At 38.2% G+C, this 15,655-nt stretch overlaps 1 protein-coding gene across 1 annotated transcript in view; it reads left to right on the forward strand.

Moving 5' to 3' along the window:
- CC2D2A (coiled-coil and C2 domain containing 2A) overlaps positions 1-15,655 on the forward strand; it is a 63,767-nt gene that overhangs the window by 10,052 nt on the left and 38,060 nt on the right. Inside the window, 8 exon segments of the mRNA XM_054825440.1 lie at positions 216-317; positions 2,768-2,869; positions 3,683-3,856; positions 4,029-4,182; positions 6,647-6,783; positions 8,534-8,665; positions 10,589-10,798; positions 13,447-13,553. Coding sequence (XP_054681415.1) covers positions 216-317; positions 2,768-2,869; positions 3,683-3,856; positions 4,029-4,182; positions 6,647-6,783; positions 8,534-8,665; positions 10,589-10,798; positions 13,447-13,553 — 1,118 coding nt within the window.

Below are 15,655 nucleotides of genomic sequence, written 5' to 3' on the forward strand. Positions count from 1 at the left end.
TTACACTATTTCCTTGTAAGTTTACTGTGCAGTTTAATGAGGGATATTAACATCTAGGTGTGTAAAATCACTGAAGCTGATTATGTAGTTAAAAGATTCTGTCCCTAACATAAACTTCCATAGGTTGTTGAGTTCATGGGAATTATTGTAGCTTTGATCTTACTATATTTCTATTATAGCTAAGTGAGGGTTGTTGGGTTTTTTTGTTTGCTTAGTCAAAAGCAGAAATTACATTGTTGCAAGAAGACCTCATTCCACGACCAAGGCATTTAAAAAGCGTCAGAGAAAGGAAAACAGAAGTCAGATTGGATAAAGTGGTAAGAAGGTCTTGTGATTCTGATAATGAGAAAGTGAATGTGAAACATGAAATAAATCAAAAACTACATATAGTCTTGAAGATCAGTATCATTTATTTTAATGGGATCAAAATCCCAAAGGCATGGCCAGCAAGTTGAGGGAAGTGATTCTTCCCCTCTACTCCGCTCTTGTGAGTTCTCATCCGGAGTACTGTGTCCAGCTCTGGGGTCCCCAGTACAAGAAGGACATGGAGCTGTTGGAGTGAGTCCAGAGGAGGCCACAAAAATGTTCAGGTGGCTGGAGCACCTCTCCTATGAAGACAGGCTGAGAGAGTTGGGATTGTTCAGTCTGGAGAAGAGAAGGCTCCGGGGAGACCTTATAGCAGCCTTCCAGTACCTGAAGGGGGCCTACAGGAAAGCTGGAGAGGGACTGTTTGTCAGGGCGTGTAGTGATAGGAGAAGGGGTAATGGCCTTAATCTGAAGGAAGGTAGATTTGGACTAGATATTAGGAAGAAATTTTTTACTGTGAGGGTGGTGAGACCAACTGGAACAGGTTGCCCAGAGAGGTTGTGGATGCCCCCTCCCTGGAAGTGTTCAAGGCCAGGTTGGATGGGGCTTTGGGCAACCTGGTCTAGTGGAGGGTGTCCCTGCCCATGGCAGGGGGGTTGGAACTAGATGATCTTAAAGGTCCCTTCAACCCAAACCATTCTGTGATTCTATGAAAATTATACTATTGTTTGAAGTAGTAACCAGGAAGGAACCTTACTGATTATTGCTTTCAATGTACATATTTAACAATAATCATTTGCATTCATTGTCGTATAGACATCATGTGAAGCTTCTATCATTTGCAGGTTCATGACTTCTGTTGCTTAAGATGCCTTGAAGTATTTAAAAGTTACTGTAACTGAGAGGGCCACTGTATTATAGCCTTATATAATTTTGCCCAGTGTAATTGCTAAAGGCTGGATATTATTTATTGTACTATATTGTATTTTTGTACTGTATTATATTTCCTTGATATTATTTTATATTCAGGTTTCTTTAGTATAAGCATGTTCTTTGTTAGAAAATGAATTTTGTATTAAAAAAAATAACAAAAGCCGTGCCTGTACAGAACTTACACCCAGATATTCTTCAGAATTCACAAAGAGATTGCTTGCCTGTAGAAAATGTATTTCAAAGAATGTGTATGGCCAGGAAATAACAGCATGTAGCAGTAACGTTTTTATCTGGAATTCCAAACTATAAATTAGTGTGGATAAATTGCTTGTCACATAGGTTGCAGGGAGGTTTTTGACAGTGTTTTCTTATAAAAAGTAACTCATAGCTTTTGGTTAAGTAGTATTGTTTTAATATGTTTGTATTAGGAAAATGTGGAAGTGATACCCTTATTAAAGTTGGTTATGAATTTTATATACAGTATATCTGAAACCTTCCACGTGTTGCTTTTGGTTCCTGTACTTATTTACACACGTATGAAGTATTGTTTTGTTGTTAAACAAGTGGCCATCAGATTGCCAGGGTTTGAGATTTTCTTTTTGCTAGTATTATTTTGAAGTTTAGGTTGAATAGATGGGAACTGGAGAAATGTCTTCCTTTAATCTAAGAATTCAGGCCACAGATAGAATGTTAGATGTGTTTATGTTGGCAGGGCCTGATGAAGGTCACTTTGAAGCATTTAATTGAACTTGCTGAAGCAACCTCAGAACCAATGATGTTTACAGTGATCTGTGTGTAGGGACAGATAACTCTTCAGAGAACTGGAAACAGATAACCATGCTACCTCCTTTCTGGAAAAGGTAGAGGAGTATCAGCCGTGGAGTTTTAGAGTAGCCTAGCAATAATTGTTTGAGAGAGAACAAAACAAATAATCAAGTCTGTATTTAAGCACCCAAGAAGCAGACACCACCTTTTTTGAATAACAACAAATAGGTTTTTCCTGATTGCAGCAGGGGCTGTATGAGAAGCTGCCCTTAGCTCACTGACTCCCTTCCCTGAGCAGCAGCGTCTCTCAGCAGCATCCATGCTGCTGCTGCCCAGCTTGTGCCATCAGCCTCCCGGCTTGTGCCATCAGCCTCTCATTTGTAGATGGGAAGATTTCATATTGTTACCCCATTTCTCCCCCTTGCGGAGATTAGCATGTGGTTGCTTGTGTTCGGGAATGCAGAAACAATGATCTCATCAGCAGTGAAGAAAGTAAGCAAACATTTATGCAGTGAACCATTTCTTGATATTCTGCAGTCTGTTTCTTGACATAAAGGCGAAAGGAGTTAAGTAATAATTAGATATACCCTTTTAAAATAAATATAAAATCAGTACAATTGTTACCACAGTGACTGTTTCTTTTGTTGGGTTTTTTTTCTGTGAAAATGCAATATCTAATCTCTGTATTCAGCTGTTTGTCTTTTTTTTTGTTTTTATGGATCAGTAAATGTATGCTATAACTTATGTATATATTTTTACACAGTCTAACAATGATAAATTTAGGGAGATGCAAGAGGATGAATCCCACTTGCCATCAAAAATAAAGTTTCGTGATTCTGTAAAAAAGCTTAAGCAGAAGTCGACAGTAAGTACCAATTCCTTCATTTCAATAACTGATATTAATTTCATTTAAACTTTATATGGCTTCATGATTCTGAAGAAACAGACAGAATTCAGTCTTAAGCAGTGGAGAGGGTTTTATTTAATTTAAAAATTCACAAACAGTGTATGCCAACAATGGAAGTATAAAAAAGGAAACTTTATCAAATATAAGAATAGCTTTGGGTCATTTGATTAAAAAAAAATCAAATAAATCCATCTGGCCAATTACTGGAGCTTGGAGGAAAAATGTTTCTTCTGTTTAAATCCTTTTTATTGAATGCCACCAATTGGCAGTTAAAACAATTTACAGATTAGTATATTGATATTTATTAGCCACAAAATGCTACTGTTAATTCTCTTATTAGAAGATTCATCCTAATGCTAAAGGGGCCTGGATCCTTCAGAGGCAAAATGCCATTAGAAATTTCTCTTCATATTATTCACCCAGATATCTGCATTATGGCCAGAATTTAAACTTTGGCATTTCTCATTTGCAAATTGTTTACGCTTAAAACAATAAGCTGGTTAAAATTAAACCAGGTAACTTTTTTTAATGAAACATTGTAAGAAATATTTAATGAAATAATAGTATAGCGATAAAGAAAGTTTCATGTATCATTTAAAAATTTCAGTCAGCTTCAGTATTTGGGTGAGTTCTCTTAGAGATAAAATAAATATTGTCCTGTGACAAGTGTTTATACATGCTGTTATTGCTGTTATTAATGGAAAGATATCTTCACTTGCCCTAAATTTCTTAGAAATGTCATGTTAAAGTATCTTTGTCTTCTTTTCTTAGTTCCAGAATGATTTTCCTTCCACTGAAGAAGCATATAATTTCTTTACCTTCAATTTTGATCCTGAACCAGTGACTGTAAAGGCTGGAGAAAGGAAAATGGATGACTTGAATGAAGAGGAGGAGGCAGAAGAATGCGTTCAAACCCATGAGGATGAACAAGAGGAGGATGAAATGGTGTGAGCTGTAGAATAAATATTCATATTTTTATTCAGACTTACTGAATTAATTTTAACCTAATACAGAATGGAAACTTTTGTTTCCTTAAAAATTCTAAAAGTATACTTTCTAAAGATCTCCATTTTAAGAAACAGACAAACTAACAGAGATATTTGTACTTAAACTATAGGATGAAGACGTACGCCTAGTTAAAGGTGATGATTTGTTCATTATAGGGCAGACAGCCGAAGATTTTCTAGTAATGAAACCTGCTGATTGTGAAAGCTACTCTGAGCAACTGGAAAAGGAAAAAGAATTTCTCTTCACTCCCAGCATGCTAGCAGGTATGAAGATTGTGCTTGTGCATTTTGTTCCTGGATTCTGCATAGCATGACACCCTTTGATCTGCTGAGAAATCTTGTACCAGACTGTCCCTGGCAGTAGAGAGATACTTAATTGAGGTTCTCTGACATTGATCATCCAGTTAAGTCTGAAAAGTTCTGACAAAATGGATTAATGAGGAACATGCACACCTCAGCAGGTGTGTTGGGTTTGCGTGGCAGGGTTTTGGTAGTGGGGGGGCTACAGGCGTGGCTTCTGTGAGAAGCTGCTAGAAGCTCCCCCTGTGTCTGATAGAGCCAATGCCAGCCGGCTCCAAGACGGGCCCGCCGCTGGCCAAGGCCAAGCCAATCAGCGCCTCTGTGATAACATATTTAAGAAGTAGAAAAACACTTAGAGAGAGAGAACTTTTGCAGCCGGAGAGAGGACTGAGAACATGTAAGAAACTCTGCAGACACCAAGGTCAGTGCAGATGGAGGGGGAGGAGGAGCTCCAGGCGCCGGAGCAGAGATCCCCCTGCAGCCCGTGGTGAAGACCACGGTGAAGCAGGCTGTCCCCCTGCAGCCCATGGAGGAAGGATGAGGGGGTGTAGCGATTCCACCTGCAGCCCGTGGAGGACCCCACGCCAGAGCAGGTGGAGGCACCTGAAGGAGGCTGCGGCCCGTGGGAAGCCCACGCTGGAGCAAGTTCCTGGCCGGACCAGTGGACCCGTGAAGAGGGGAGCCCACGCCAGGGCAGGTTTGCTGGCAGGACTTGTGACCCCGTGGGGGACCCCACGCTGGAGCAGTTTGCTCCTGAAGGTCTGCACCCCGTGAGAGGGACTCCATGCTGGAGCAGGGGAACGATGAGAGGAGTCCTCCCCCTGAGGATGAAGAGGCGGCAGAAACACCGTGAGATGAACTGACCGTAACCCCCATTCCCCGTCCCCCTGTGCCGCTGAGGGGGGGAAGGTTGAAGCCGGGAGTGAAGTTGAGCCCGGGAAGATGGGAGGGGTGGGGGGAAGTGTTTTAAGAGTTGATTTTATTTTCTCATTCCTCTACTCTGTTTTGCCTAGTAATAAATTAGATGAATTCCCTCTCTAAGTTCGGTCTGTTTTGCTCGTGATGACAGTTAGTGAGTGATCTCTCCCTGTCCTTATCTCGACCTGCAAGCATTTCGTTATGCCTTTTCTCCCCTGTTTGGTGAATGAGGGGAGTGAGAGAGTGGCTCTGGTGGGCACCTGGCCTCCAGCCAGGGTCAACCCACCACAGCAGGTCACCAGCTGGTATGCTAGCAAGCGAACTCAGGGCACATCAGTTGCTCTGGTGCAATTACCTTAGTGCTCTCTATGGTAAACGTGAGATGGCTGGCCCCTCTTTCACTGGGGTATAGCTATTGTATTATTTAACATATGCAACAGGTTACTAGCTACACACGTTTAGGTACTAAGAGTGGCTTGTATACTGTACATTGTAACTTACACTATTTCTTCACTTGGCCACGTCTGCAGTTTTTTCCATGTGGCAAGTTTGTGAAGAGCTATATAAGAAACATAATGATTTTTGTGATTCAAGGGACCTTTTTCCCAAATTCTGATTTGGTGAATTGGAGATTGTTAGTCAATGTTGATCATGTCTCTGACCTTTTTGCCTTATTTCCACAGAACTGCAAAGTCCTAAAAAACTGCTTTATGATATCACTTGCTATTTAATATTTGAAGTGGAAGAAACAGAAATGAGTCTCTCTGTGGTCTGTACCAGAATGGGATTGGCACAGCTTGCAATGCGATGTCAAAATATTTGACATCGGGTGCCTCTGATTTTTCATGTCTTGTAACTTAGTTCTGACTGCTTCCAGTGTGGTCCACTGTGTTCTTTCGGGGGATAGCATTTATTGTAACCCCCAGTGTAATCTCTCCCTGTTTTGAGATTGCTCCTTGAAAAATACTGAGCCCATACACACCAGTGAAAGCCTACCTGCAGGCAGGCTTTAAAGAATTCCACCTGATGTTATTGGGCTAACATGACTTTTATGCATGTTCTGTATTTTTATGAGAGTAGCTTAAGCAAGCTAGTAACAGTAGTTCAGATTAATTTTAGTTAAAGTTTCACTTTATATGGGAGAGGCTTAGAAATGTTGGTCTAGTCAGTTGTTACTGCTAAAGGGTTTTTACACTGTTATGCAAGAAACTATTAAAACTAAACTCCACTAACTTATTTGAAGTATCTTTTTGTTGAGGAAATGTTTAATTATCTGTTTAGAACACTTGTGACACTTTTATGATAGATTTAAACTGTGGCTATGTCCTGATTAAGAGAAGTATCTGTTTTGGTTATATTTCTTTTTTCCTATTTAGGAAAATATTTCAGAAAGCATGCTTAATATGCAGTGCCATTTGTTTTAAGAATGGCATAGGCCTTTAGAGAGTTAATAAACTAGTACTACAGTTATAAGATATTTTACGTGCTTCTCTATTTAATTTCTCATTAGTGCCTGCTTCTGAGAAGATACCTGGAAACATGCAGCCTAGGTACCTTGAGGATGAGGGTATTTACACAGGGGAAAGGCCCTTTGTATCACAGTCTAATCAAAATATTTTAGAAAACAGAATACTCAGACAGGAGCAAGTAAGTCACCAGTACCTTCTTAGTTGTGTTTTTAAAACCCTTTATTTATCAGTATTTTATTCTGTTACAGTTAACTATGTAGATGGTCATGGTAATATGGGACTTGTAACTTTAAAATGTTTAGCAGTATCAGCCATCAGGAAACATGGATTTTTGTGAGTTTTAGTGTATCCCAATAGCCAGAGCACCAGTCTGAGTCAAAACTGGTGTCTTTTCCTGGCTCTGCTCGTAGCTTGCTGGGGAACAAATCACTTCACTTGTCTGTGCCAGAGTTTAGTTGCCAGTACAATAGGGGTAATTACAATTTACTTTTTTTATAATATACTGTGAGAGCTAGTGGTATGTGTAAAGACTTAACAACAACAGTGCCCAGCTCTTGCATATTTACTAGAAGATCGTAACAGAAGGAAGCGATATGGAATGGCTGTTTTCTGTGTCCACTGAAGACAATATGAAGTAATAGACTTCTAGAAATTTACTCATCGGACTGTAAGGGTAATTAAATATTGATATAGATTGTCTGGAAGGGTCTTAGAATCCTTTCAGGTTTTTAAGAATGGCTTATGGAAATACCCATGAAGGTGACTTGGATATATTTTTCCTGCTATGTTATCTTCCTGTGCACAGCAAGGTGTGTATAGTATAGTATAGATTTAAGCTACTATACAGCAGTTGCCCATTATATTTTATTACGATTCTATGAATTCTTTGTGGGCTAGCAAGAGGTAGTTTCATGAATCAGATTGGGTATATTTGGATCTAAAATTTTTAACTGGCCAGCTTCAACCTGGTTAGTTTTCTCATTTGCTTCACCATGTTACCACATCAATGTTTGGTTCTAGGGTCAGCTTAAACCAGGTGTGGGAATAAGAGGGCAGGCCAGCATATTTCAGCAGCTGTACTGGTTTAAGATATTCTTGAATCCAGATCATGAGAGGAGAAGGTTGAATTAGGACAATGTTTAACATGTCTTGAGGTTTAGATTGGGTATTAAGAAAAATTTCTTCACTGAAAGCATTATCAATCATTAGAACAGGCTGCCCAGGAAGTGGTTGAGTCATCATCCCTGGAGGTATTTAAAACACGCATAGATGTGGTGTTTAGGGACATGGTTTAGTGGTGGACTTGGCAGTTCTAGGTTAATGGTTGGACTTGATGATCTTAAAGGTCTTTTCCAACCTAAACAATTCTATGATTCTGTGTGAAGCAATTGGTGTGTAAGATACTTACCTCATCTGCTTTCATAGATGCTGTTTAATTAGTTCAGGTTATGAACTAGAAAAGTTGCGAGATGCTTTGATAAATGATCTCTCTGCACTGCCATTTAGTTCTTTAATTCTTTGCTTTATAGTTTTTATAATCCAATTTAAAGATGTGGGTGGCAGTCTTGTGTAAAACATTACAATTCTTTCCATTTTAGTGATTTAAGAAAATAGAACATTTAAATGTTAAGTGATGTAAGTGTTGATTTTCTTTTTTATTTTTTTCTTTCAAATCTGTAACACTGAATGTTGAAGGAAAAAGTTCAGTATATTTAAAGTTTGAGTAAGCTCTTGGTCTTTTGATATCAAAACTTATCTATAGTAATAGTTGAAGGTTTCATTTTGGTGTCTTAGAAAAGTTTTGGTTAATTCAGTCACAAACAATTCATAGTCACCTTTTCCATAATTATTTTTCATAAGAATTATAATTTTGCAAGTTATTTCTATACGAAGTAAGAAACCATATAAAATTATGTTCTTATTTGTAGGGGAAAGAGTGGTTTGGTGACGATGGTAAAATCTTAGCATTGCCTAATCCAATTAAACAGTCTTCTACTAGGCCTCCAATATTCTCATTGGAAGAAGGCATTGCACCAGAACTTGAAACAGTGTATAGAAAGGTAGGTCTGCTTCATATATGCTCTTCCTGAGACCCAATATCCCAGTTCTTCTGCAGCAGAAACCCTGCTGAGCTGAAGGGTTTTGTGCTAAGAATCATGAGTTTTGCTTTTTGGGGTTCCACAACTGGTCTTTAAATGTGCTTTACTTTTTCAAGTATATTCCACCTGTATTTTTCTGTAAAAACAATGCTTACAAAAAGATGAAGAGTTTAGCCGATACTAGTGGTTAAAATAGTAAAGTGACAGTACATGACAAACTGCTTCAAGTCTGTGAGTCAACAAGGTCTCTGTGAGCCACCCTTAGATATGCTCATGCCACCTAGGGTAGTTCCTGTATTAGTGTATCTGTAAAGCTCCTCATAGACAAGACTTGGTGATTGGGACAGAGGAGCTCTCTGCAACTTGAGAGAAATAATTGAAGGGCATGTGCATGATGGTTATTTTACAGTGATGAAACTCCTCCAAAGTAAATCTTTACATGGAGGTCATTCATGTAGAAAGCAACTAATTTTGCGTTACATTGCATCGGTTCAGATCTTTTTTTGTTATTCCCGCAACCACAGCATACCTGCCCTGGCAAACAACAGTTGCAGTGTGTACAAATCAAAGTAAGTTTCAATTAAAACCATTCAGGAACCTTTAAGCAAGCTTCGGTTGTTCTGGTTGTTAGCACTGTATTACTCCCTTGGCAAAACTATGAGTTTTTAGACTTTAAAGTAGGTTCCTCTTTTGGGCCACACAAGTGTTTCTGTCTGCCGCTGTTGATACAGATTCAAATGTTGCCCTTTAACTGATGCTGGTTACAAATACACAATCTTTGGGATGCATCCAGGACCGCAGACTTATGCAGGGTGTTTCTGCATACAGGAAAAGAGGTTGCTGCTTAGATTTTAGTAAGGAAAGATTTAGCCAAGAGATCTTATGTTTCAAAACCTCCAGGTTTACATGAATAGTGACGTGTAAATTCCCAAATCACTGCTGAAAGTGAGACATTATGCTTAGGAGTCCTTTATGGGCAGAAAAATAGTTAAAGCATAAAGAATTCAAAGCTGTCATTTTTATGACAGATTATGTCATATTAAACATTTTCATGAGAAACTGAATGTGGAAAGATCAGGTGGACTTAAGTGTGTTTCATGACCATTTATACCTGTAAAAGAGCTATGCAACAGCTGAATTCCCTTCTCAATCCCCCTTTTTCCAGTTCTTATGAAGGGGCTGCAACAAATATTACATAACAAACAACTTCATCTTTTATGGTACCAGAATATCTCTGATGAATCTATTCTGAAGAATTCTAAGAGGGGTGCAGCAGTAGTCAGGCAGGAAGCACTGCTAAATCTCATCTAATGTCAGTAACATGAGGATATAAGGTTACCATGATTGCCTTTTGGTTGCAGCTGGTTGAAGCAAACTCTTTAAGCTTTGTTGCTGAAAGCTTTCATTGGGCTTCGTAGGTGTGAATTTTGCTGGCGTTAGAATGGGGAAGCAAATAATGTATTTCCTCTTCTGCACAATCGAAATGGTCTACAAGGAAAGCTACTCGCTGAGAGCTGGACTGTTTATCTTAGAGCTCAGTTCTAAGAGGAAATAAAGTGATACTAAAAAAAGAGGTAAAAAGAGAACAGGCTTTTCTTTTTTCCAGTTCCGTGTCATCATCTTCATTCTTCATCAAAACCTGCAGTGCAGGCAGATGACTTCTTATTTCAGCCTCATATGGGTTATCAAAATTCTGTTGCATAGAATACCCATGGTGGTTTTATGCCACCCACTTATCAATAAAGCACAGAGGTTACCACAGAAACCTTTACAGTACTCTAGATGTAGACGGTGTTAAATGGGTCATTTTCTGTCACAGCATCTCTTTGCAAGATAGTTTTCTTGGAGCTCGTAAATCAATTTTACTCATTTTTTTTCTTTCAGGCAATAAAAATGACAGCTGCCAATCAGTATCTTGTTGGGCCTGGAGATTTTCAGGGACCGTTTCAATTGGATATTGATATTTCTGGACTGATATTCACTCATCATCCCTGTTTTAGCCGTGAGCATGTGTTAGCAGCTAAATTGGCTCAGTTATATGATCAGTATTTAGCAAGAAAACAGAAGAATCTTACCAAACTTCTCACAGACAAGGTATTTCTGTTACGTCCTCATAGCTTATTGAGATAATGATGTGACAGTTTAAGGCAAAAGCTGAATTTGGTTCTTCAGAGCAGAGTGATGAAATGCTAATTGTATGTAATGAATGGCGCTTTATCAAAAGGTAAAACCTAAGTATTTCAGTTTGGTTGCTGTGTGTTCAGTGCAGAACTGCATTTTTAGGATTATTAATTTCTTTGATCTTCTATTTAAAATGAACTCTATGCACGTTCTGAGGTAAAGGGAATATAATTGTTAGAATACAAAATAACATTTACGTAGTATTCCTTAGAGTACCCAAAATGTTTTCTAGTGAATGATAGATAAGACTTTACAGGATTGTATACAGCAGCTCTGACAGGCAGACGGCAGGATGGAGGGAAGTTAGTGAAGTTTAGTTTCAGTTATTGATTAAAAGTAAAAGGAAGCAGTTTAATTTCACCAAATTCTACAGAAGTCGATGACCCATTTCCAGGTATATATCTGTGACAGATGCTGTGTTTTAAGTGCATAGTGTTGTCACATTTACCATGTCACTCTCGTGACATGGCAAAACCCTAGGCCAAACGTAGGCTTTTCTGCTCCTGGCTCCGTTACCAATTTGCTGGATGACCTTGGCTGGGCTGCTCACCCTCTGCTTACCATCAGTCTTCCTCCATCTGTGCATTGGTAGTAATGGTAGTGATCTTCTCTGGTGTAAATTTGTACACGAGCATCAGGCATTGTTAGTACAATTCTAATATCATCAGGGCACACAAGAATATTTTTAAAGCATTTTAAAATGCTTTGGCAATCTGAAAGGATAACAGTTCTTTAGAAATGTGAGGTAAATATTGTGATACAACATGGCTCTGTGTAGTAGGGCTGGTCTGTTGAAAAATAGTTTGATTATTAAGTACACATAAATTCAGATTTCCATAAATTAAAGGTGATGGGATTTTCTACCTTGAAGGGCTAGCATAAGGGAAAAATAATCTTTGAATGCAAGGTCATTTTTATATTACTATAATGAGAGTCAGTAGGTGCTATACAGATACTTCTGAATTTTGTTAGAAAGCCTTGGGTTATAGTTGTAATGCTGGACAAGTATTTCATACAGTCTCAAAATAATTCTTTGGTATACTTTTGTCTGTCATTACTTTTGAAGGATTGGCTTTAGTTTTCTATGAACCAGTGAAACAGGACATTTCGGTTCTCTATGCGTGCATTACAGGAACCTATGTGTGGAAGGGATTTCCCGAGTGTTTCCACAATACTTTGGCAGTATTGTAGGCAACTGCATAATATATTTTTCTTAAACGGATTTTAACAATTAGGTATTTTGGCCACCATTCTGCTACTGACAGGCAGTTTTAAAACCTGTCTCTTCTAGCAGTCATTATTTAATGGCCAGATTGTTGCAACCAAATTGTTCTTAAGCCTAAACAACTCTTATTCTGCTTTCCCTTCCCTCCCCACCACGTCCCAGTAGACTTCTCCTTATCCACTTCTGATGCTTGCTCTTTGTATCTTAAAATATATCACCTTTCAGTCCTCATTTTGGCAGGCTAAAGAAACTGCACTTTCTGTCTCCTTTTATAAAACATGCTGTCTGTGCCCCAGATGGTACTAGCAGCTTTCCATGTGTTCAGTTATTCAGTTGAAATTTCCTTCAACGTCTTTTTTTATACCAGTTAATTTCATTTTGTGGTTGCCCATGTATGTTTTCACCTATACGCTTCCGGCTTTCCAGTTATATTGTCTCTCCAGTTGGAAAGATTTGTTTAAAAAAATCTTTGCTGCTTGATTTATAATTTCATTGCTTCTACTTTGGATGGAGTTGCTTTTGTCTCCTGCAGTGCCATTAGCCCTTCTGGTTTCACATTCAGTATTATCCTTAAGGAAACCTACAGCAACATAATAACTAAAACTTTAATTCCTATCCTACTACTGTTCCTTATTTTTTGTCTCTTCTCCTAGCTAGTCCTTTACATTCTCTTGCCTTTACAGCTGTGTATTTTTTTTTTTTGCATTCTCCTAAACTACATGTCTGTCTTCCATGTAATCATTTGATGCCTATCTTCAAATCTTAGTTGAAAGTGCAGCCTCTTCTCTTGACAATATGGCTTCAAAAGTGCATTTGAACTGTACCATTGTTCCCAGTTCTGTCTCTTCCTTAGACCTTCTCTTCTTCCAGTTGTTACATGCAATATGTTATGCTTAAATGCTTTGTTGGAAGGTGCCCAGCTTCTGTAAGGCACTCATCAAATCCACAATCCACTCATTTTTGTTGCTTATTGATTTTTCTGGGCTTTAGTGACTCTTCTAGTTGCAAAAACTTTTGGTTTTTTGGCAGACTCGCTTTTTTTTTTTCTTACCCCTTGATCACTGAGCTTTCAGAATAATCTCTAGATCGGTCTTATCCCCTTGGTTAGATCTGTCGCAGTGGTCAAAATCAGTAAATCTCCCTTGTATGTCCAGGGATACTGATTAGAATTTCATCTTGAAGAATCAGCACCTCAGAGACATGGCAAAACCCTGCAAATACAGAATCTATTCAGTTTACTGTTACGTTGTAACTAGCTCTTTCATGTCAAGGTGCATTACACTGTATGCCTCTTAAATGTCAAACCATCTGTTAATTGTTTGTTCATTCATTCAAGCTGCATGCTTTGAGGAATGCCGTGCAAGGTAGTATAGACGGTGGTGATGCTGGTGTTCCTAGTCCTGTGGCACAACAGAGCATACCTGAATACAAAATTGAGATCAGGTAGGTATGGATTCATTAAAACATTGCTTTTTAAAGCCGTATTCCTTTTTTCCTTTCCATGCTGGTACAGAATATGTTTCTGGTCAGACTTTTAAATTCTGCTGTAAATAGCTCTAGAAGAATTTTGAGGGCTTAAGAGTTCTTACTAATTGGTTGAGTAAAAAAAAATTATGAAGAAAATAGATCTTAGGCAGAAATCTTGATTCAAAAGTGGTCTAATTTGATTACCTTTTATTAATTACTTGGTAAGTATTTACTGGTGTGTCTTGCACAAATAAAATTTAATTAAAATAAGGTTTCAATAGACATCAGCTGGGTGCGTGAAGCTCTCACAACAACAATGCAAGTGATGTAATTTTTGAATAGACAAAACCCTTAGTTTTTTCCATAATCTTCTTCCTCATTACACAAGTAATTACACTTCTCATTCTTAGGTATTTTGGCCATGTTTTTGCTAATGGGTTAATATACATGAAATGGTAGAATTTCATTTTACAAGATTACAGTTATTGTTCTTGGACAGTAACTGTGTAGTAAAAATATATTACAGTTTTGGGCTTGGTAGTAAAAGTTAGTATTATTTTTGGCAGATGGACAGTGGTGAGCTGTAAGTGTAAGCAATACGATAAAAATTATTTCGGAGATCCATGCTGAACAGCCTTTTAACTAGTAGATACTTAATAAAAATCTGAGTTTTTCACAATCTGACAGTAGGCAATAATGTATTAATTTAAATAAACAGGAGTTTAGACTGATGTAGTAGATCACATGATAATATTAAAAATAATTTTTTTTAGTAACAGTTCTACTTTCAACCTTGAAATCTACATCTGCTTATACTTACACATCCACTCACTACTCTCAGTTTGGGAATTGCTGCTTCAGATTTTCATCCTTCAAGTAGTTTGTTTTGTAATACATTGGTGTCTGTGCAGGACATGTAGAAGTCTACAATGTATTATTTTTTACTGAAGGACAAAGTTTTCCTTCCATTGAAAAAAGAATAGCTTTTATTATTAATTGCTTAACACATCTGCTAGAGGACTAGGAGCAGAAGGTGTCCAGTTACCATACAGTACCTTTGAGACAGGAGCTCTCACCAGGGAAAGCATGAGAATAGTAATGAGAAGGTTCACTGCAGGAAGGAGTTTCTTGGGTTGCAGCACCAACCCTGAGGCTTGCTTAATGGTTAATTCTAATTAGATAGAATATTCCTTCTGGATATCTTAAGTGATTTTCTAGGTCTTGAGCACTGTAGTGTCACACTATTATGAATCAGGAGAAAATCGGCTGAAATTGGTGAGATCAGTGTTGCATAAGTAATGTGAGATGAGTTTGGCTGGGATCATTCTAGGGCTTTTCATATCTGTAATTCTTTCTGGCTACAGCTCTGTTGTTGGAAGCTGTTATACATGTGAGGCTCAGATGGGCTCAGGAATTTTTACTGTCACGGTGTTTAATACTAACTTGGACCACATATGTTGGTAAAAACATCTGACCTACCTTGTCTCTCGTTTAACATTGCATTTCCCTGATGGTCAATGTAGTTGTCATGAGAAATTACAGATGTGAAGAGTGTATCATGGAAAATAATCTAATTGTTTCCTCCACCCTCCAGTAACATAACTCATGTATACTCTTCGCTGTCTGAAGATCAGAGTTGTAGTTTTTCATCAGTTTGGGGAGGAAATGTTATCTGAATGCAGAAAACTTTGGCAAATTAGCTATTTCAGCCCTACTGTCCTCATTTGCTGAGGAGGAAGCCAAAGTATGCTGTGGCTTGCAGGTTTCAGGCTCTTACAGCTGCTGTATTGTAGCAGAGGTGATTCTCTACTGGAAGGTCCTGCTTCCAAATTGAATACATTAGATAAGTGTAATTACTGACCCGCATGTTCCTCACGTCTTTAAGCTTCGTTTTCTAGCTTCATGTCGTAGACAAGGACAAAAGGTTGTTAAGCTGCATGGATAAGTAATATTCAAACTGCTAGATAATGAAGTGGAGAAATTACTCATACTGCTTTCTGGAAAGTCTGTATTTCATCTTTGTTTATTGTTTTTACTAAATTTGCTTATGTTTTTAAATAATGTATGATAGATTTCTT

The sequence above is a fragment of the Grus americana genome, chromosome 4 (assembly GCF_028858705.1).
Source record: "Grus americana isolate bGruAme1 chromosome 4, bGruAme1.mat, whole genome shotgun sequence".
Classification (NCBI taxonomy): Eukaryota; Metazoa; Chordata; class Aves; order Gruiformes; family Gruidae; genus Grus; species Grus americana.